The 24569-nt window shown below is 38.7% G+C and overlaps 1 protein-coding gene and 1 long non-coding RNA gene across 2 annotated transcripts; one reads left to right on the forward strand and one right to left on the reverse strand.

Moving 5' to 3' along the window:
• Window positions 1–5817: 5817 nt before the first annotated feature.
• Window positions 5818–11742, forward strand: LOC591581 (proteasome 26S subunit subunit 4 ATPase-like; the record flags this gene model as incomplete). Its single annotated transcript, NM_001242687.1, is given in 11 exon segments — window positions 5818–5881; window positions 6146–6242; window positions 6535–6659; window positions 7202–7387; window positions 7892–8020; window positions 9027–9123; window positions 9662–9750; window positions 10051–10151; window positions 10540–10691; window positions 11001–11155; window positions 11608–11742. Coding segments are annotated over 11 exon segments (1330 nt in total), but the record flags the coding sequence as incomplete, so codon positions are not given.
• Window positions 11743–14290: 2548 nt separating this feature from the next.
• Window positions 14291–15805, reverse strand: LOC115929702. The gene is made up of 3 exons (XR_004066682.1): window positions 15019–15805; window positions 14609–14713; window positions 14291–14345 (listed from the first exon to the last, which is right to left on the reverse strand). It is a non-coding gene; the product is annotated as an uncharacterized LOC115929702 (long non-coding RNA).
• Between the last annotated feature and the right edge of the window lie 8764 nt (window positions 15806–24569).

Here is a 24569-nt window from a genome sequence, read left to right on the forward strand (position 1 = left end):
TTGTTGCTTAATTCGTGAGAAAATATTCAGCATTGAATCAGCCAGCCGGTGAATAAGCGGGGGGGGGGGGGGGCATAGTAAAAACACATTTAAGGGTGTCTTTAAATTAGACACACTTGGTATCATGTACATAATGTATAAAACATTCTTTCAAACAAAGTTGTTTTGCTTGTACAATCAACTAACATTACACTGTCCATTTTTTCTAAAAAATTTCTCCTCATGATAAATGATGTTGTTTATTCTGGTAGGTGCGTGCAACGCTTGATTGGTCAACATAAATCAGTTATAATAACGCAGTCAAGCTCATGTTTCAGCAGTTATTGTAACTATATAATGAGTACATAACTGAAGTGTAAACCACAAACTTTGTGGTTTACACTTCAGTTATGTACTCGTGATTGAATATTTTTTATTATATAATGGTGAATTTATGAACAGTTTCAGTTATGGAACGTTGTTGTTTGATTTGCCGCTCTAGTTAAAGATAGTTTATCCCTTTTGCAGCCCAATTCGTGAGAAAATATTTAGCGGCGAATCAGCCAGCCGGTGAATAAGCGGGGGGGGGGGGGGGGGTCATAGAAAAAACACAGATAAAGTGTGTCTTTAAACTTCTAAAACATCCCCCCCCCCTAAATGCGCCCTTGTGACCAACTTACCAATTCCCCTCCAGATGCAGGTTTAAGATCATCGGGCTCTCAAGAAAAGAAACTTTTCTGAGTGGATACAATTTTGCTAATTATATATATGTAATTCTTTTTAACGACTCAGACAAGATTCAGCCGGACAAAAAATATGTTGATGCATTTTGAAACGGTCAAGAGATGTCGCTACTGAAGAGTGCGCTCTTGTGGGTATGTCCCTTTATGCTCGAGGGAACGGAGTGACGTATAAAAGAAAAAAAATCCAATGAAAGGCTATCTATATATACAGAAGATCAATCTTATCATGGCGTGAGGGTGTAACAAAACATACAAATATGACGACCATAACCTTGATTGCAAATTTGTAAATGTACTGAACAACTCACACCACTTTTATCCTCCATTGAAAAAAAACAAGGTGGAATATCCGGACCCCTCCAATCAGAAAAATCAAGCATTTTGAAAAGAAGAACAACACAATAGCAAGTATAGTTTCATCAAAAACAAAGACGTCTTCCAACGTCTTCCCTCTCTGAAAAAAAATGTATCAAGAAAAGATAGATAAAGTGAGCCTCACCCCCCCCCCCAAATCAGTGTTATTCAGGGTACGCATATGCATATTCCCTCCTTTTGAAAACACCCCCCCCCCCCCACCCTAATTCCGGTGTGTTCTGTTTTAAAGCCCCTCTGCACTACGGTGGAGGGATTAGACTTCCCTGCACGGGTCACGACTAACATGAGAAAAAGGGCTTCGGGGATCAAGTGGTACCGCTTAGGCATTGTTTGGCTGTATAAAGGGCGCACTATATACGCAGCATAAGTAGTGCAGTGGGGCTTAATTCGGAAAATATGGATTACCTTTTCAGTTTCCATCCAGCTTAAACTGGACTGAAAATCGATGTTATACAATTTACGTCTTGTACTATTGTAGAAATTGTTCATATGGCTCAAACAGGAATGCATAATATAGGGCCTAAACTCAAAGGTAAAACTTGGGCCTATTTTCTACATGACAAAACAATTAAAAATTAAAGAAATCACAATCTTGATTTTGAGGGTTAAACGTTTTAAAATTTATAAAAATCTTTTTCTTCTTCTTCTTCAGTTCTTCTTCTTCTTCTTCTTCTTCTTCTTCTTCTTCTTCTTCTCCTTCTCCTTCTCCTCCTCCTTCTTCTTCTTCTTCTTCTTCTTCTTCTTCTTCTTCTTCTTCTTCTTCTTCTTCTTCTTCTTCTTCTTCTTCTTCTTCTTCTTCTTCTTCTTCTTCTTCTTCTCTTCCTCCCCGTGCTCCCCCCCTCCTTCCGCGAGATTTGGGTTTACGTTTGTTTGTGCATATTTTTCGCTGCTCCTAGAAAGAGCAAATTAGCCCGATATGAGCTGTCACAGCGCATGACAAAGAACCAGCAAACACAATTCGGCGAAGTCATCGTTGGTACTGCTAAGCGCTAAGTCAAGCTAGAAGTAAATAGTGTAAATCATGGTAAGAATAATGGACTTGTTAAAATGCTTCGCCTTTATTTATTCTTTAATGTTTAATCTGTAATTATCTTTGTAATTTTGTTTAGTCGTCTATTCGTTCAATTTATTGAAGAGCATCTAGAGTCTATCACTTACCAGTCTCACATGACGTCAGTCCCATCTATCCAGAATCATGTTAGCCGGAGGGAGATTAAATTGACGAAGAATCTGGATTTCAGTTTTCATCTGTTTATTAGTAAAACAGTGTAAATCAAGATAGACATATATCTATAGAGAAGATGCAATATGAATATATGACATGGTATGGTTACTAATACTTGAGTTGAAGAGGCCAGAGCAGAGCAAGAGTGGTGTTTTCAGCCACTTAACTAGAGTAAAGTACCCGGTAATCGGTCAGCTCCGGTTTTCGGCCAATTGGTTGGATACATGGTAAAATCACTTTAAAATACATCGCATAATAGCATAACACATATCCCACACATACCATACCATGCCAGTGTCACTGAAGAACCACATTTGCAATGAAAAATATATCCTAAAATATCACATTTTAGCGATGTAATCGGCGGTCCCGCTACCCAAATCTGAAAAATCGAGTTTCTTACGCGTGTATGTAAGAAATATGGGTACCATAAAATGAGCTTTATTTCAAGTATTTTTCAGATATAGAGCCCGATTTTGTGCTGGTCGCAAGCTCAAAAGTATCTCATCGCATGTATTAAATCAATGCAGCCGCACACCGCGACGCACACACGATATGTCTGTCTAATTCAGATTCCAACTTCCGATCACCGCTGTGCCTGTATTCGGCCAGGCGAGCACCCGGGAGCTCCGGCGTGGGATACCTGCTCCGCCCGCTTGTGCTATACATCAGCGCAGAAACGCACGGCGCGCGCGAGCGCTTCCTATTGACTTTGTACATGCGGCCGTAAACTGAAACGCTCGGCCGATAACCGGCTCCAAAACAGTGAAAATTGAAATGAATATTGTCATGGCAATTCGTGATTTTTTTTTGGGATTCTTTTTTTGTTTAAATAATAATAATATTTGCTTCATGATTTGAAAAAGAAATGATAATAAATAGGAAGTAAAGAGTCCAATAAATAGGATTTTGTCTTAAGTGGCCGAAAACCGGGTACTTTACTCTAGGCAAATTCATGCAAAAAAATATATTCAAAAAATTGACTTGAAAACACATCAGACAATTAGTCTGAACCGAGTCAGGAGCAGATTTGAAGAAATTATATTTTTAAATGTTGTAAAACCAAAGATATAAGAAGAAAACTGACCAAGTATCTGTACTAAAAATCGTACATGTAAAATTGGTCGTACACATTCGACAGCTCTTAATGACGCGCTCGGTTGCGTTACGTGCGTTCTCGAATCCAAAATCATAGGTACACACACACACTCTCACCATACCGCGAATGGTCCGTCGTGGGGAGCAAGCCGGCTGAGAGTTTGCAGCGATACCAACGCAGCTTCGGAGCTCCGCAGCGCGCCATTTTAGCGGGACTCGGAAAGGTTCGCGGTGGGAAGGCAGCGGCCTAGCTTTTTGCCCAAACAACGCTAGATCGGCTGCTGGCAAAATGAAAATAACTACGATCGAGAACATCGTCGGTTTCTTAACTTTTCAGTGAGATAATTCTGAATTCTAATTGAGACTATATAATAAATTAAATCGACAAAGAAACCTCGGTAGAACTCTTTTAACTATACAAAAGCTTGTTTATTTCTTCATTTGACATTTTGTTTTTGACCATTTTTTCGTGCGCGAGTCAATGCAAACTATGTATTACCAAACTTTCAACACGCAAGGAACGGGGAACACTCGCGGACCTCGTATCAAATTCGTTGCAAAAAAAAAAATCAAGGGTGATTTTGAAGCAGTGAAGAACATTGGCGCTGCAATGCGCAGAAATATACTTGAAAGAAACTTAAAAAATAATACCTGAATTTTCTGAAAATCGTATTTGTATTAGTGTACCTAGATGTGACTTGTTTATAAATCAGATTATATGAAGATTTGTCGGGAAAAAATGTCAATTTTTTCCGTTTGGTGGTCATTTCTAGGCTAATATTTTAAAAGTTACTTCAGTAATGGTCCCGATGTTTCTCTTATCATACTCGCATGTTATTCCTACATAGATTAAACATAGGATGGTTAAGGGTAAGACCGGATAACATTATAAAAAAGATATATCCTTCCAACCCCCCATATCCAAGTTTTGGGCTGATTATTGCCGACCCACCGCAGCAAGGCCATTCAGATTTTCGTACGCGACCGAAGCGCCCTCTAGTGCCCCATGAATGTGCCTAACTTAACAATAACAAAATTTTTAAATTTTTACCTGATTTTTTGGCGTTAGACTAGTTCAGAAGTCTATCAAGACTTTGACCCGTATCTTCGGCGTGGAGATACCCTACTAAAACATACCGATAATCGACTAAATCTTCACCAATCATTCAAATAATGATCATGATTTAAAAGTTGTCACGTTTCTTACCTATTTCGTGTCAGTTTTCTCATCTTTTTTGAAGTATTTTTCCTAAAAACTTAGATTTATAATATACACTTCCTCACGGGATTAACAGCATTCTGCTGCACCATACAATTGCATACTGTACTGACTGTCGGGGGTACGGGTGCGCGCGTGTGTTAAGTTGGCGACCGTAATGATGAATTGCTTACATGTAGATTACAGTCGCTAACTTAACACGCGCGCTTGCACCCCACCGTCAGTACAGAAAACATGCAATTGTATCGTGTAGCAGTTACTTAAGTACTCGTCGCAGCCTTAGTGTACTAAAGAAAGAAAAAAACAGCGAAAAATATAGTTTTGACCCTTGTGACTATAATGATATTATAATGTGTCATTACTACAAATGGGAAAGGATGCGTGTGCCCTCTTTAATCAAAAGGCAAAAAATGGGGAATGAATAAGAAAAAGTCAGAGAGCCAGAAAAAAAGAGAGGGAGAGGGGGAAGACGACATGAAACAAAGTTAATGGGACAGGCTCCCACACCACATACTTCGGAAGATACGACAATAACCCGAAATATGTAATTCCTGTTGCAACTATTGACTCCTTCAAGTTCTCATACTACCCAAGAGCAATAAGGAACTGGAATCCTCTGCCAGGCTCAGCAGTTAATGCAACAGGAATAACCAACTTCAAGGAGGCTGCTCTACCCTCCATCAGAATGATGCAGCCCCCTGTTGGTTCCCACGTCATATAAGCTTATTAGCTTGGTTTTTAATTGCACTGGACTTAGCATATTTTACTGTAAATTAACGAGTGCTTTGTCCACACACCATTCCTGCAATTCATGACACTCCTTGTAGTTACTCGCCTCACCTACATGTACCATCCCAGTATAGCTTCCTGAGTGAGCTGCCAAAGGGATTACCCAACCAAGTACCATCCCCCTAGTCAGTGGTTTGTTTGGGCAGAAAGATACTCCAAATCTATATCTCCAATAAATGGCACTCTCAGCTCAGTCAGTCGTTTAACATGTTTAGAAAACAGCTGGATATCGTAGGGATAGAAAAATGGACTTCATACACCAATATAATTGGTACATGCATATCATTTGAATCTGGAATAGAGTAAGTGAGGAAGAGAGTTATACAACCATGGTTAAGACATATAGAGTGGTATGGTAAAATGATAAATATCAATACTTTTCTCTTTCAGGGTCAAAACCAGTCAGGAGGACCTGGCGGGGGTGGAAGGAATGGGGACAAGAAAGATGACAAGGTAAGTGTCGTTTTTCCATTGCAGTTGTTAGTTTAATATTGTTCTATTTTTCATTGCTATCCTATATTTCAGTGGACTTTTGTCCAGTTTCCGCCAAATTAGATAATAAAAATCATACAAATTCTATTTTTCATTTTGTTCTTGAATGTGGGAGATAATTTTGAGGTCACATTGGTACATTTGATATTATTGTTGTATAAACCAGGAAACAATTTATGCATGTTTCTCCAGTTTCTATTGAATTTCAATCTTGTGGCTCTCTAGGACAAGAAGAAGAAGTATGAGCCTCCAGTTCCCACCCGTGTTGGCAAGAAGAAGAGGAGGACGAAAGGACCTGACACAGCAAGCAAGCTACCACAAGGTACACACTTACATTGTTTCATGTCGGACAAATTGCCCATTGGAGTTCATGTATTTGGTGATAATGTGGATTAGTAGGAGGACATTTCTGTGCCCAGGACATGAATGACATTTAATTTAATGACATTTAATTTGATCACCCGCCCCCCCTTCCCCCCTTTTTGATTCATGCATTGTTTGTGGAGAATGTTAAAAGGCTTTTGTGTCATACATGTACATGCTCCTTGGCAAGGGATTGAATAAGACCTGTAGAAAGGATAATTAATTTGCTTTACATTCTCTCTTGTTTGCAGTCACACCACACACAAAATGCAGACTTCGCCTTCTCAAGATGGAGCGCATCAAGGATTATTTGTTGATGGAGGAAGAATTCATCCGCAATCAGGAGAGACTCAAGCCACAAGAAGAGAAAGATGAGGTTAGTAACTGCACCTAGTTCATTTGCAGTTGAATTAGTTGATAAAAATTCCTTTTTCAGATAAGATTTCAAAAGGTATTGGTTGCAACAAGTTTCTGATAGTGAAATGATTTCATGCTTCCTTAAGCTTTTTGATACATATTTGCAATTTGAATATATATAACCATGCATGTTACCAGGATGTTGACATGAGGGTACTTTTTATTTTTATTTTGTTAATTCATATATTTTTGTTAGTACTGGTATTTAGAAGTAAAGTAAAATTATCTTGAACATGGCGCTAGTGTAAATTTGTCATTCAAAACTCAAGACATTGGGTCAAATAATGACCATTGGCTTTATAGCCAGCATGAAATGATTTTAAAGGTCACAAATGTGAAAATGGTATACATGCACCCATCGCTTTCAAACAAAAATGGAAATGGACAGCCAAAGAAACAACACTAAGTTCATTTTTTGCAGTAGATTAATATCAGCTGGTGATAGGCACCAATTGAGTCAAGAATGCAAATGAGATGTATTGTATTGTTCTGTGTTTGCAGGAAGAGCGTTCTAAGGTGGATGATCTTAGAGGGACCCCTATGTCAGTAGGTTCTCTGGAGGAGATCATCGATGATAACCATGCCATTGTCTCGGCCTCAGTAGGCTCAGAATACTACGTCAGTATCCTGTCTTTCGTTGACAAGGATCAGTTGGAGCCAGGCTGCACCGTCTTACTAAATCACAAGGTAAGATAGATAGACTTATTCCATTGAACTGAAGGATATTGCTCATATAGTAATGCATACTTTTTTTTTACTAATTTACCCTGACCTGTGAATAAGACACCTACTTAATATTGTTTTAAACAGCTTACAGTATACCATTTTATATTCTCCCTCATTTGTGATTGTATCTAATATTCATTTAGTTAGTTGTAGTGTTTGATTGTGAACACCAGTTGGCCCCCGACTTTTGTTACAGGTATTTAACATTGAATTACATAAATCCTCCATTGTGGGTTTGATACAGAATTATAAAATGTTTAACTCTCGTTTTCTTACTGGATATCTCTGTCGTAATGCTAGATAAAGTATCATGATGGACATCTAGAAATTTTTATAGTTTGCACTTGTAGAATAAAAGGAGTTAACAGATGTTTACAAGATTCTCCTTTGAAGCTATCAGAATCCCTTGTTAGCTGACACAACTTGCTCATGGCACTAAATGTTCTATGTTTATCTTCTTTGCAGGTGTTAGCTATTGTTGGAGTGCTAGGGGATGACACAGACCCCATGGTGTCTGTCATGAAGCTGGAGAAGGCGCCTCAAGAGTCCTACGCGGACATAGGAGGTCTCGACACCCAAATTCAAGAGATCAAGGTACGTTTGTACAGTTGTCGTAGGAATCCCTTTCTGTCTCTATTACATTGTATATTGTGTCAGTGTAATAACTTGTGATTAAATTTCTGATATATTTTTCTATGAAATATGCAGAATCATCTGGATATTTCATTAGATGTGCATTTCACATGCTCTTTTTTTTTTTTTTCAAAGTATTTATTGAAAACAAATCTCATTCATAATAGTAATAGTACATGATAATAATAATAGTAATAATAACATGTTCGTATAGACATAGAATATGTATAATAAAAATATAGTGTAATAGCTAACTCATCAGCAATAAAAAAAAAAGTTAACAAAATATCTGCCATTTCTTATTATGAAGATCGAGACAATTTCTCTTGAAAGCAATTATACGTTCCATATTTTCTAAATGTTTGAGAGCTCGTTGAAAAGAAGGAAATATTGGAATAATGTTTTGCATTTTACAAGTGAATATAAAATATTTTGCAAAAATAATAACTGTATTGACGAAATAAACATTATTGATTATAAGAGTACCCAAAAAATATTCTTCATCTGTGAACAAAATTTTTTGTATGTTCTTTTCTTTTAACCATGCACATATAACATTCCAGAAAGATCGTACTTTTTCACAATTTACAAATAAATGAGACAACGTCTGTTCATGATTTTCGCGTAAAGTACACATTGAAGAAGTACTTACACCTATCTTATAAAGAAAACTTTGTGTTGCAATTTTTCTATGAATAAGTTTAAATTGGAAATTTCTCATTTTATTATGTATTGATGACCTATAAAGTAATGTATAACGGGATTTCCATATTAGTGAATCGTTTAAATTATTTTGTAGATCCCTTTGCCTTTCACATGCTCTAATAAATGTATGTTTCTTTACTTGTTTGATATACTGCTATTGATTAAACTGAAATTTCTTAATACATAAATCAAATTGGTATTAATGAATGATTAGTAACTCGACAATAAAACTGAAAATTGAAGAATTATTTGTATTTTGCAGGAATCTGTTGAGCTACCACTAACCCATCCTGAGTATTATGAAGAGATGGGCATCAGACCTCCCAAGGGTGTCATTCTATATGGTGCTCCTGGAACAGGTGAGATAATCTTCAACTTTGTCCACATTTCAATATACAGGCTATAGTCCTGTTTACTCTGAATAGTAATTGAATATCTATTCCATTAAAAGATGGGTGTGCAACAAATGGTGTATAAAGATATGATTACAACCTCAACGTTAAAATAACACATGTGTATTGATTCAGTAACATGTAAACAAATTTTGGCATCTAACAAAGATATTGATTGGAACAAAGATATCGTGCTGAGTGATCTTTAAATATTCCATTGTTTTACAATGTTCTGATCTAGTAAAACATTATTTTTTTACATGATCCATTTGATCTTGTTCAAATTTTGAAATTCAAAGTTTATTCAACATAGTAGGATTATAGTAGGAATTGCCTGTTCTTATAAACCATGCAAAGGTATGTGAAATGTATAGGTAATTATAAATATGTATCCATTTAAGAGTTATACCCCACATACACATCCTGAGGAACTTCTGATCAAGATATGTTTGCATAGTGCTATCTTTTTGTTATTCATACATTGTTTTTCTACCCATTATTTCAGGTAAAACTCTCCTTGCTAAAGCTGTTGCCAATCAAACATCAGCCACATTCCTTCGTGTTGTAGGCTCAGAACTCATCCAGAAATACTTGGTAAGTCTTAGCAAATTATAGTGAAAATATATAGATCTTATGATTAACGGATCACTGAAATGTGCTTGTTTTGCTCTTGTTTCATACCCTATTTTTTAAATTTTACTTTCTTTGTAATCACAATTATTGTTATAGGTTTTCGAAATACATGAATAAATTATTAACTTCCAAATACAAACTACTTGTCATTTTCTCCAAGTAAATTCTAAGTCGAAAATCTTAGAGAGAAAGCTAGACAGTCGAATGTGGGCAATAATTAGAACATGATCTTGTAAATATTTGTTTTTTAATTATTCCTAGGGTGACGGACCGAAGCTTGTAAGGGAGCTGTTCAGAGTGGCTGAAGAGCATGCTCCATCAATAGTCTTCATTGATGAGATCGATGCTATTGGAACAAAGAGGTATGAAACCCTTCATGTGTCGTCGGGTCTTTCTATTATATCAACTGACCCATTGTTATACAGCATTTATTTATGTGTTGTTATAACTATGTACAGTCTGTAGTGAATTTCATGCCTGTGGTTCCAACCAATCTGAGGCCAACAGTCTTGATACCGGTATGTGGTTTATCATAGAAATTGTCATACCATATATATTACAGGTTAGTTGGAGAAAATTAGTTCTACCTTCAAATGTGTAATTCTGATGTGAATGTTTTTAATTGAAAAATGATGTTATCAAAATGACTATTCGAAAATTGAGTCCAAGTTTCATTACAGGAACCTCATAGATAGGTTTTTTAAGGCATTGGAATTAGACTTGAAACTTTTATTGTTGTAATCTCTACAGGTACGAGTCCAACTCTGGAGGAGAGCGTGAAATCCAGAGGACCATGTTAGAACTACTCAATCAGTTGGATGGGTTCGATTCTAGAGGTGATGTCAAGGTCATCATGGCAACCAATAGGATTGAGACACTTGACCCTGCTCTCATTAGACCAGGTAAACAAATAAACAAAATATCCCCAATTTCAAGCAGTATAAGTCATTATATGTCTGTTTATCCTTAACATCATGTAAACAAAAATTGTCTCAAAATGTTGTTGTTGTTTTTTTAGTTCAGATTATAAAAATAGTAGAGGATAATTAATAATTTTCTCATCTGTAATGTCATTTTCTCTCATGGAAGTACCTTATTTTTGTTAATATCTTTGATTTTAATGACAACTTTGGCTTTTATCCCTCCGAAAGCTTGAACATTTTCAGCAATGAACAGCTTTAATAAACTTCCTTATCTCTTTGTCCCGTCAGGTCGTATCGACCGTAAGATCGAATTTCCCCTCCCCGATGAGAAGACAAAGAGGAGAATTTTCAACATCCACACCAGCCGCATGACGCTATCTAACGATGTTAACCTTGATGAGTATATCACCTCCAAGGATGATCTATCAGGAGCTGATATTAAGGTTAGTTTATCTGGGTACTATTCTTTACATCAGAATCCATGAATGAAGAAAAGAATTCTTTATGAATATGCTGTGAATGAAACTGTGCCGTGAACTTCAATCAAATGCCAAAAGAGGCTTTGGTATTTTGTTGCTAAATGGTGTATTTTGCTCTAAGCAACTCACAAAATTGCATATAATTCCTTGTGGAAGTCTTTAAGATTTTGAACATTCAACTAACTAGGTTTCATTCATCTCTTTGTGTGTGTAAACATCTGAAGTGTATCCTTGTCTGTCATATTCTAGCATGTTCTATTGTGTCTCAAATGTACTTGATTCAAATGACAAACTACTCCATTTATTAAAAATGTGTATGTTAATGTTCCCAGAGCAAAGGATTGTATGTCATGTATTATTTTGCAAATTTGCAGTCATACCCACATGCTTTTATCTTGTTTTATATCTTTCTTCAGGCTATATGTACAGAGGCCGGTCTCATGGCATTACGTGAGCGTAGGATGAAGGTGAACAATGAAGACTTCAAGAAGTCAAAAGAGAATGTCTTGTACCGAAAGACAGAAGGCACCCCAGAAGGACTCTACCTTTAAAGTTTTAACAAAAAAAAATCTTAGTTGAATGGGAGAGGAGGAGAGGGGGATGGTGTGGGGAAGGGTTGGGGGGGGGGGGGGGGGTGGAGTATGGTTAACCCATACATGTTAACTTATTAAAATGATGCAGTGTGTCCAACAACCACATAGTGCCCTGGACTGTGCTATTGTTGCCCTTGCTTAGAAACCTTAGAAATCAAGCATATGATTACTTTTTCTCATCATAATTACAAGGTTCTGTTTGGGAACCTGTAACACACATCTATGGTTGAGATAGATAGCACCCTGTCCTGTTAATTAATTTTTTTCCCCACAAAAAATTTCAAAATTATTTCTTGTTACAGGTGTCAAGAAATGAACCCTGCATATTAGACTCTATGTAACTATGTCATGTCATTCGTGTATTTTAATTCCACCTAGATTAGGCAATAAGTATAGTGTTAGAGGCCAAAGCACAAGGGAATAGGAATGACCTTTTCTACTTGGAAGATAAAGTATTCACATTGGGAATAACATTACAGAATGACACCTGACAAAATAGCAAACCATCTCAAAATGAGTATGCAATTAAGCATAGTAGCAAGAGAAAAATGATACAGGCTTACACATCTTTAAAATCATCCTAGATACATGACATTTTTATTTATGCATAAGGCTGTAATCATTTTCTGTCACTATTATGGGTGAGGGGGGGGGGGGGGGGGTAGGCTGGGTGTACATGTAACATTGATCATATTTTAATCAGGTCATGCGTTTTTACCTTCGGGAAAGATATACATTTTTTTGTATGCTCCAGCATAATGAATAAAGGAATAACATGTATTTTCTTCAAAATGTGGTTGCACAAACAGTAAGTAGTTCAGTGAATAGAGCAGTGGTCTTCTGGTACAAAGTAAACACTCTTGATTGGGTAGTATATTCTTTGGATGTCCCCTAGCTGCATTACCAACATTCTAATTCAAACTCAATTTATTCATCAATTATCATTTGTATAACTGATGTTACTCCCTCCTACAAAGGAATTTAATGAAAAGCACTTGAGTTTCTAAGTCCATCCTCAAATTTAACTTTACAACTGAGGAATTATAGAGGAATTTGTTAACATTGTCGGTATGCCATGTACTGTCCATCTTCAGAAGGTTGGGTTTCAAGTCATGTAATTCTTTTTCAATGTGATAGTTTAAATTGTATGTAACAACCAAGTCATTAAATAAAAACACAAAATGTGCATCTCTGTATTTCAGAGTAACCTTTATTACAGTACATTGTTCACTATAACCATTACAATTCTGAATTTACTGTTTACTGTTTACATTCCCAACCAGAATGTCCCTGAAAAAAGGAAACCCAAGTTTGTTGCTGAAGAAAATGAAGTGGGGATTTTCGAAAACTCCAATATTTGCCCTTTTTGGGAATAAGCGGGAGTCATAATAAATCTAAGGACATGGTGGGACTATCACAATCAGAAAACAGAGAGGATTGAAAATATTCATTTTTTGGCAAAAACGATGAGCCATTTTTGCCAAAAATGGGCGATTTCGAATATATCCAAAATTTGCCTTTACTCCCTTAGGAAACGAACGGGAGTCATAATCATTCTAAGGACATCTTGGGACTATCATGATGAGAAAACGGAGAGGATTGATAATTTTCATTTTTTGGCAAAAACGATGAGCTATCCCCTTGCCATTTTTGCCAAAAATGGGCGATTTCGAATATATCCAAAATTTGCCTTTACTCCCCTTTAGGAAACGAACGGGAGTCATAATCATTCTAAGGACATCTTGGGACTATCATGGTGAGAAAACGGAGACGATTGAAAATTTTCATTTTTTGGCAAAAACGATGAGCTAACCCCTTGCCATTTTTGCCAAAAATGGGCGATTTCGAATATATCCAAAATTTGCCTATTTACTCCCCTTTAGGAACAAACGGGAGTCATTATCATTTTAAGGACATCTTGGGACTATCATGATGAGAAAACGGAGACGATTGAAAATTTTCATTTTTTGGCAATAACGATGAGCTAACCCCTTGCCATTTTTGCCAAAAAGGGGCAATTTCGAATATATCCAAAATTTGTCTTAATCCCCTTTTGGAAACGAACGGGAGTCATAATCATTCTAAGGACATCTTGGGACTATCATGATGAGAAAACGGAGAGGATTGAAAATTTTCATTTTTTGGCAAAAACGATGAGCCAACCCCTTGCCATTTTTGCCAAAAATGGGCGATTTCGAATATATCCAAAATTTGCCTTTACTCCCCTTTAGGAAACGAACGGGAGTCATAATCATTCTAAGGACATCTTGGGACTATCATGATGAGAAAACGGAGACGATTGAAAATTTTCATTTTTGGCAAAAACGATGAGCTAACCCCTTGCCATTTTTTGCCAAAAATGGGCGATTTCGAATATATCCAAAATTTGCCTATTTACTCCCCTTTAGGAACAAACGGGAGTCATTATCATTTTAAGGACATGTGGGACGCGTGGTCCACGGTTTAAATTATAGCCAACAAAAATGAAGAAGTTGAGACGCCATGGTGAAGTGCAAATGAAGTTTATTTCGTTTATAAATAAAAACGGAAAACGGAAACCCCTGCATTGTACAGAAAAATAAAACAAAAGCATCATAAGTACAATAATCACATAATTAAATCATGCAAGTCATCATTTGGATTAAATTTCTGTAGACAAAATGCAGTACAGTTCAGTTCAGTTCATATACATCGAAATGCAATTAAGAAACCAAGAAATAAAATACATAGTATTCAATATTATCTGTAAATGCATGTATAGATATCAAATAGTCTTAACTACAATAAATTGCATACACAACATAAATAATCCTACGCAACTCACCCTAGACTAAATGTCACACGGGTAAGAAAAAATCATACGTCATCGTCAATTGTAGCTTTGTAGCGTAGTTTGTAACCTCAGTAACCTCAACTTACGCCTCAGCGGCTAAAGTAGAAAAAAAACATGAAACATCAATTATATACTATGGACTTTTACATTTAAATCAGTATTTGTTGTAAAAATCCCCATGATATATAAACCGAGTCTGATGCTTACAGACTACTCATCAATCCCGTAAATAACAGAAGAATACATTTAACATGCCTCGGTACGTTTCTACCGTACAGTGAATAAAACATCTCATTACATAATATACAATTAATGAACAGACTCGTATATTACGGCATCATAAACACTGGTAGCAAAGTAAAACTCAATAGCATCAAATATATTCAATTATCTCTACATACCTGTTTAAATGGTGCAACACAAACAGGCTACATTGACGGCAAAACTTAAGCGTGTCGGAGTAAATGGAGACAGACCAGCATCGCTTAAAACAAGTGAACGAATGTCCGCTATATAAAATACCCATCAGGGCCTTGCCTGACATAGCGCGCATTCGTAAGGACTACTTTTCGAGCATGAATGCACATCCTTCTGAACTAAGTATAATGATCAAGTTTAGGATAGAACAATAAAACATACATGAGAAAATATCATAATTTCATTACGGTCCATTTAACTTTACCTACAAACAATTTATAGATAAATAATCAAGGGACTACTTTGTCCTTAACGTAAGTACACAGACCCACGTGACCATTAAAGTAATGAGGCTTCGGGTCTGACACGTATGTTTTAAATTAGACACACCCAATATGCTGTACGGTGTTCTTAAATAAAAAACCAAGTTTTGTAATGGTAAAAACGAGTTTGGTCACTACATTAAATCCCCCCTTAGTAAGGAAGTCATGAAAAATCACTTACTTACGATCAATACATATCAACAATAATACTAACAATATTCAGCTTGTATATAGCACTTATTATATCTCACATATCTTTGACAAAATATTAATTCTGGTCATTGGATTCAGTGCTTTCCAGCACACACTATTATGTACAACCTCTACTCCCTGGGGTGCATTCAAACCAGGTGTTACTTATTACAATATAATATTACAATACAATACTTATTACAATACAATACTTATTACAATACATGTATCACTAACCAGTGAGATAAAACATTAACCAATCTAACAACATACTGCAATATACCGCTTGGGAAAATGGACGTGTCGTCCAGATCTAGTTTGGCGAACTGGTGGAACGACCTTGTCTTCCTGCACAACCTCGTGGTTAGCGCGCTCTTCCACATATGCGACCTTTAACCGGTCAATGCTTACTTGATCGCGCTTCCCGTTAAGACCGATGGTAAAGAACTTTTCATTGCGCTTCAACACCATATATGGCCCTTTGTAGGGTTGCTGCAAGGGCTTGCGGACAGCGTCTACTCTAACGAAAACATGCGAGCACTTAAACAGGTCACGAGGGACGTAACTTCGGCCTTGTCTCGCCCTAGTCGGTGTGGCCGTACAAGAGGACATGTGCTGACGCAAACGCGAAACATAATCGGAAGGGTCAACTTCAACGCGCTTTGGTGCTACGAATTGTCCGGGCAATCGGAGAGTAGTCCCGTAGACTAACTCTGCTGGCGAGCATGACAAGTCTTCTTTAACCGTGGTACGAATACCAAGAAGTGTCAAAGGCAAATATTCGGTCCAATGTGTCGGATCCTCATGGGCCTTCAAAGAACCCTTGAGTTGTCGGTGGAACCTTTCGACCAAACCATTTGCAGCTGGGTGGTATGCGGTAGTTCGAATGCGGGTTGTTCCCAAAAGTTTGGTTAACTCCGCAAAGAGTCGAGATTCGAATTGACGGCCGCGGTCAGTGGTGATAGTGTCGGGCGCTCCGAACACTGCGATCCATCTGTCAACGAAAGCTTTGGCGACCGTTTCGGCGGTGATGTCGGCAATCGGTATAGCTTCAGGCCATCTCGTGTATCGGTCAACGCAGGTGAGTAAATACTTGTTACCGTTCGAAGTAGGTAACGGACCCACCAGATCAATGTGCACGTGCGAAAATCGTGCGTCGGGCGTACTGAAGGTTCCAAGGGGCGCCTTCACATGTCGAACTATCTTCGACTTTTGGCAAGGAAGACATTCCTGAGCCCATTTACGGACTGTTTTGTTCATCCCAGGCCAAATAAAACGCGAAGCAATAGCACGCTGTGTAGCGCGTACACCTGGGTGAGACAATCCGTGAATGGCGTTGAACACGGCCCGCCTATGATCCTGTGGAACGAAAGGACGCGTGAGACCGTGTGAAGTATCACAAATGATTTTGCCACCGGTGATCAAGATCGGTACGGTTTCGAGAACCATAGAAGTATCGGATCCGGATTTAAGGAAAGCTTGCAACTCCGGATCTGCTCCCTGCGCGTTAGCAAGAAGATCTAAGTCAATCTGAGTATCAATATGCAATGCACTGATATCAGGTCTGGACAATGTGTCGGCTACTACATTATCCTGCCCTTTTACATAACGAAGGTCGGTGGTAAATTGCGAGATAAAGTCAAGATGCCTAATCTCACGAGGACTATGGCGATCCGGCCGTGCCAAGAATGAATATGTCAAGGGCTTGTGATCAGTGTACACAAAGAAAACTCGACCATCTAGCATATAGCGGAAGTGCTTTATAGTAAGGTACACGGCTAGCAATTCACGACCGAATGTACTATATCTCGTTTCTGCGGGTGAGAGTTTACGCGAGAAAAAGGCTAGCGGTTGCCATGCGTCATTATTGAGTTGTTGTACAACTCCGCCAATAGCGCGATCGGACGCATCTACCATCAAACTAAGAGGAAACTTGGCATTCGGGTAGGCCAACAGGGTAATCTCTGCCAATTTGTCCTTGACCTCGACAAATGCAGCGTCGCAAACCGGTGTCCAATCTAGCGGTTTCCGTGAACGTTTCGGATGAGATCGGAGAAGATCGGTGAGCGGCGTCAGGATCTGTGCGCAGTCGGGAATGAACCTGCGATAAAAGTTCACAACTCCTAGAAATGCGCGTAGACCTTTCAGGGAAGTGGGTACGCTACATTGGCGAATAGCTGCCACTTTGTCAGGAAGCGGACTGACTCCGGCCTCATTAATTCGATGACCTAAGAAATCTAGCTCTGTTTGACCGAACAAACACTTATTTAGATTAACTACGACACCAAACTTTCTGAGTCTGTCAAATAGTTGCCGCAGGTGGAATTCATGTTCCTCCCTACTACTACTAGCTACTAACAGGTCGTCAATGTAAGCGTATACATTCGGCAGACCTCGTATGACTTCGTCTATGAATCGTTGAAATGACTGCGCTGCATTTCTCAAACCGAATGGCATCCGAACAAATTCGAATAAACCGAATGGAGTACATATCGCGGTCTTCCTTACATCATCGGGCGCGACAGGAATTTGGTGATATGCTCGAACTAAATCTACCTTCGAGAATACCTGCATTCCGTGGAGACTCGCTGCGAAATCCTGTATATGGGGCACAGGGTAACGGTCGGGAATTGTTGCTCGGTTCAACGCTCTGTAATCACCGCAAGGGCGCCAGTCCCCTTCCGTCTTTTTGGGCACCATGTGTAATGGGGAAGACCACTGGCTGCTGGACGGGCGAATAATATCCAAATCGAGCATATGCTGAAATTCATCTCGCGCTATCTTGAACTTTTCCGGGGAAAGTCTGCGAGGCTTTGCGCTGATTGGCGGACCGCGCGTGTCGATGTAGTGGACTACATCGTGCTTTAATGCTTGCGCTTTGTAGATAGGTACAGTGACGTCATTATACTCCGTGCGAAGGAGTTCGCAAAACGGATCTGAATTATCGGTTGTATTAAACACGGGGCTAATACGCGGACAGTTCGAAGGATTGCCCGTTACGTGTAATCCGGTTATGCAGTCGATTAACTTACGGCGGTGCATATCTACAAGTAATCGAAAATGGTGTAAGAAATCTGCACCAAGTATTGGTACCGATACATCGGCGATAACAAATACCCATTGACATTTGCGACGGAGACCTAAGTTCAAAGTCAGCGAACGTCGCCCATAAGTGGCAATGATGGAGCCATTGGCTGCCTTCAATGTTATGGTCGATCTACAAGTTCGCTGCTGTTTCGTAGGAGGGAATACGGAGACGGCCGCTCCGGTGTCAACCAGAAATTTCACGCGCGAGTTTATGTCAACAACATAGAAAAGACGACTATCTGGCTGACCAGTTGGGTTTGTCGCCCCAACCCTCTGGTCTACTAGTTTTCCGAGTTCTGTCGCGTGCAAGGTGCTCGGCAATGGTGCGCGTTATCACCATACTTGCTATGATACCAACAAAGTTCGTCACTATCGGTCGTAGCGTCAGATGGCGTGTCGCGTTTATTTACATTGCGCTGGCGGCTGCGACTACGACTTCTGCTTTGACTACGTTGCATGTGCCCGACAACGGTCGTAAGCTCCCGGACCAATCTGGCGAGATCGGTCACCTGACTTTCGAGAGCGCTCGCAGGTTTAGCCTTTTCAACCGTTGCCGGTGCGATGGCTGAAATGACGCCGGGAGAGTCTGGCTGTGCCTCTATAATTCGATCGGCCAACTCTGCTAAATCGCTGAGCGTCAATGCTTCACTAGTAGAAGCGAGTATGAGCCGAACATTAACCGGTAGTCGTTGGAGAAAAAGTTGTTTCAGTATTCCCTTCTCCAACTTCTGTTCCCCTAAGAACTGTTCCATTCTTCGCAGGAGCTGCGATGGCTTTCGATCACCTAACTCTTCCTCCGTGAGGAGCATTTGCACCCTGCGCTGTTCTGACGCGCTCACACGCGCAATCAGTTTAGCCTTAAGGGTAGAATATTCATCCTTCTCCGGGGGACTGATCAAAATATCACGGACATCTTGCGCCACTTCCTGCGGAAGTGCAGCAATAACATAAGCATACTTTGTTGCTTCGGAAGAAATTGAACGTGTAGTAAACTGCGCTTCCGCCTGAGCAAACCAAACTAAGGGGTCCCCTTTCCAAAAGGGAGGGAGCTTAATTGCAACCGCGCCTACCAGGGGCTGCGCTGCCGCTCCCGCGGTACCGGCTTGCTCTTTCCCCGGCTCTGTCATAATGCCAAAATTCAAGATACAAAATACAAATTATCAATATTTAACACAATAGGTATAACACAATAAGCACACTCACTAATAACAGTCAATAAAGTTCTACATAACCATCGTATATCTGCCGTTGCTGGGTATCAGCTTGGAGTTACTTGGTATCAGCTAGGCAGTCAGTCTGGTCACTCTCGTCGAATTCCGTAGGGGGCTCTGTCACCACGTGTAGTTCATCTGCATGCAGCTGTTGCTCATCACGTAGATTCTGCTCGCTGTGATCATGCTATAACGTCAGTCTGCTATGATATCAGTTCTTCGAAGCTCGTTGGCTCTCCGGATTGTGCCGGGTCTTCGATCACGTCGGGATCACCAATTTGTGGGACGCGTGGTCCACGGTTTAAATTATAGCCAACAAAAATGAAGAAGTTGAGACGCCATGGTGAAGTGCAAATGAAGTTTATTTCGTTTATAAATAAAAACGGAAAACGGAAACCCCTGCATTGTACAGAAAAATAAAACAAAAGCATCATAAGTACAATAATCACATAATTAAATCATGCAAGTCATCATTTGGATTAAATTTCTGTAGACAAAATGCAGTACAGTTCAGTTCAGTTCATATACATCGAAATGCAATTAAGAAACCAAGAAATAAAATACATAGTATTCAATATTATCTGTAAATGCATGTATAGATATCAAATAGTCTTAACTACAATAAATTGCATACACAACATAAATAATCCTACGCAACTCACCCTAGACTAAATGTCACACGGGTAAGAAAAAATCATACGTCATCGTCAATTGTAGCTTTGTAGCGTAGTTTGTAACCTCAGTAACCTCAACTTACGCCTCAGCGGCTAAAGTAGAAAAAAAACATGAAACATCAATTATATACTATGGACTTTTACATTTAAATCAGTATTTGTTGTAAAAATCCCCATGATATATAAACCGAGTCTGATGCTTACAGACTACTCATCAATCCCGTAAATAACAGAAGAATACATTTAACATGCCTCGGTACGTTTCTACCGTACAGTGAATAAAACATCTCATTACATAATATACAATTAATGAACAGACTCGTATATTACGGCATCATAAACACTGGTAGCAAAGTAAAACTCAATAGCATCAAATATATTCAATTATCTCTACATACCTGTTTAAATGGTGCAACACAAACAGGCTACATTGACGGCAAAACTTAAGCGTGTCGGAGTAAATGGAGACAGACCAGCATCGCTTAAAACAAGTGAACGAATGTCCGCTATATAAAATACCCATCAGGGCCTTGCCTGACATAGCGCGCATTCGTAAGGACTACTTTTCGAGCATGAATGCACATCCTTCTGAACTAAGTATAATGATCAAGTTTAGGATAGAACAATAAAACATACATGAGAAAATATCATAATTTCATTACGGTCCATTTAACTTTACCTATAAACAATTTATAGATAAATAATCAAGGGACTACTTTGTCCTTAACGTAAGTACACAGACCCACGTGACCATTAAAGTAATGAGGCTTCGGGTCTGACACGTATGTTTTAAATTAGACACACCCAATATGCTGTACGGTGTTCTTAAATAAAAACCAAGTTTTGTAATGGTAAAAACGAGTTTGGTCACTACAGACATCTTGGGACTATCATGATGAGAAAACGGAGAGGATTGAAAATTTTCATTTTTGGCAAAAACGATGAGCTAACCCCTTGCCATTTTTGCCAAAAATGGGCGATTTCGAATATATCCAAAATTTGCCTTTACTCCCCTTTAGGAAACGAACGGGAGTCATAATCATTCTAAGGACATCTTGGGACTATCATGATGAGAAAACGGAGACGATTGAAAATTTTCATTTTTTGGCAAAAACGATGAGCTAACCCCTTGCCATTTTTGCCAAAAATGGGCGATTTCGAATATATCCAAAATTTGCCTATTTACTCCCCTTTAGGAACAAACGGGAGTCATTATCATTTTAAGGACATCTTGGGACTATCATGATGAGAAAACGGAGACGATTGAAAATTTTCATTTTTTGGCAATAACGATGAGTTTAACCCCTTGCCATTTTTGCCAAAAAGGGGCAATTTCGAATATATCCAAAATTTGTCTTAATCCCCTTTTGGAAACGAACGGGAGTCATAATCATTCTAAGGACATCTTGGGACTATCATGATGAGAAAACGGAGAGGATTGAAAATTTTCATTTTTTGGCAAAAACGATGAGCCAACCCCTTGCCATTTTTGCCAAAAATGGGCGATTTCGAATATATCCAAAATTTGCCTTTACTCCCCTTTAGGAAACGAACGGGAGTCATAATCATTCTAAGGACATCTTGGGACTATCATGATGAGAAAACGGAGACGATTGAAAATTTTCATTTTTTGGCAAAAACGATGAGCTAACCCCTTGCCATTTTTGCCAAAAATGGGCGATTTCGAATATATCCAAAATTTGCCTATTTACTCCCCTTTAGGAACAAACGGGAGTCATTATCATTTTAAGGACATCTTGGGACTATCATGATGAGAAAACGGAGACGATTGAAAATTTTCATTTTTTGGCAATAACGATGAGCCAACCCCTTGCCATTTTTGCCAAAAATGGGCGATCTCGAATATATCCAAAATTTGCCTATTTACTCCCCTTTAGGAACAAACGGGAGTCATTATCATTTTAAGGACATCTTGGGACTATCATGATGAGAAAACGGAGACGATTGAAAATTTTCATTTTTTGGCAATAACGATGAGCTAACCCCTTGCCATTTTTGCCAAAAAGGGGCAATTTCGAATATATCCAAAATTTGTCTTAATCCCCTTTTGGAAACGAACGGGAGTCATAATCATTCTAAGGACATCTTGGGACTATCATGATGAGAAAACGGAGAGGATTGAAAATTTTCATTTTTTGGCAAAAACGATGAGCCAACCCCTTGCCATTTTTGCCAAAAATGGGCGATTTCGAATATATCCAAAATTTGCCTTTACTCCCCTTTAGGAAACGAACGGGAGTCATAATCATTCTAAGGACATCTTGGGACTATCATGATGAGAAAACGGAGACGATTGAAAATTTTCATTTTTTGGCAAAAACGATGAGCTAACCCCTTGCCATTTTTTGCCAAAAATGGGCGATTTCGAATATATCCAAAATTTGCCTATTTACTCCCCTTTAGGAACAAACGGGAGTCATTATCATTTTAAGGACATCTTGGGACTATCATGATGAGAAAACGGAGAGGATTGAAAATTTTCATTTTTTGGCAAAAACGATGAGCTAACCCCTTGCCATTTTTGCCAAAAATGGGCGATTTCGAATATATCCAAAATTTGCCTTTACTCCCCTTTAGGAAACGAACGGGAGTCATAATCATTCTAAGGACATCTTGGGACTATCATGATGAGAAAACGGAGACGATTGAAAATTTTCATTTTTTGGCAAAAACGATGAGCTAACCCCTTGCCATTTTTGCCAAAAATGGGCGATTTCGAATATATCCAAAATTTGCCTATTTACTCCCCTTTAGGAACAAACGGGAGTCATTATCATTTTAAGGACATCTTGGGACTATCATGATGAGAAAACGGAGACGATTGAAAATTTTCATTTTTGGCAATAACGATGAGTTTAACCCCTTGCCATTTTTGCCAAAAAGGGGCAATTTCGAATATATCCAAAATTTGTCTTAATCCCCTTTTGGAAACGAACGGGAGTCATAATCATTCTAAGGACATCTTGGGACTATCATGATGAGAAAACGGAGAGGATTGAAAATTTTCATTTTTTGGCAAAAACGATGAGCCAACCCCTTGCCATTTTTGCCAAAAATGGGCGATTTCGAATACATCCAAAATTTGCCTTTACTCCCCTTTTGGAAACGAACGGGAGTCATTATCATTCTAAGGACATCTTGGGACTATCATGATGAGAAAACGGAGAGGATTGAAAATTTTCATTTTTTGGCAAAAACGATGAGCTAACCCCTTGCCATTTTTGCCAAAAATGGGCGATTTCGAATATATCCAAAATTTGCCTATTTACTCCCCTTTAGGAAACGAACGGGGGTCATAATCGTTCTAAGGACATCTTGGGACTATCATGGAAAGAAAACGGAGACGATTGAAAATTTTCATTTTTTGGCAAAAACGATGAGCTAACCCCTTGCCATTTTTGCCAAAAATGGGCGATTTCGAATATATCCAAAATTTGCCTTTAATCCCCTTTTGGAAACGAACGGGAGTCATAATCATTCTAAGGACATCTTGGGACTATCATGATGAGAAAACGGAGAGGATTGAAAATTTTCATTTTTTGGCAAAAACGATGAGCTAACCCCTTGCCATTTTTGCCAAAAATGGGCGATTTCGAATATATCCAAAATTTGCCTTTACTCCCATTTTGGAAACGAACGGGAGTCATTATCATTCTAAGGACATCTTGGGACTATCATGATGAGAAAACGGAGAGGATTGAAAATTTTCATTTTTTGGCAAAAACGATGAGCTAACCCCTTGCCATTTTTGCCAAAAATGGGCGATTTCGAATATATCCAAAATTCGCCTTTACTCCCCTTTAGGAAACAAACGGGAGTCATAATAATTCTAAGGACATCTTGGGACTATCATGGAGAGAAAAAGGAGAGGATTGACAATTTTCATTTTTTGGCAAAAACGATGAGCTAACCCCTTGCCATTTTTGCTAAAAATGGGCAATTTCGAATATATCCAAAATTTGCCTTTACTCCCTTAAGGAAACGAACGGGAGTCATAATCATTCTAAGGACATCTTGGGACTATCAT

Source organism: Strongylocentrotus purpuratus, unplaced genomic scaffold, assembly GCF_000002235.5.
Source record: "Strongylocentrotus purpuratus isolate Spur 01 unplaced genomic scaffold, Spur_5.0 spur5_scaffold_5, whole genome shotgun sequence".
In the NCBI taxonomy this organism is placed as follows: Eukaryota; Metazoa; Echinodermata; class Echinoidea; order Camarodonta; family Strongylocentrotidae; genus Strongylocentrotus; species Strongylocentrotus purpuratus.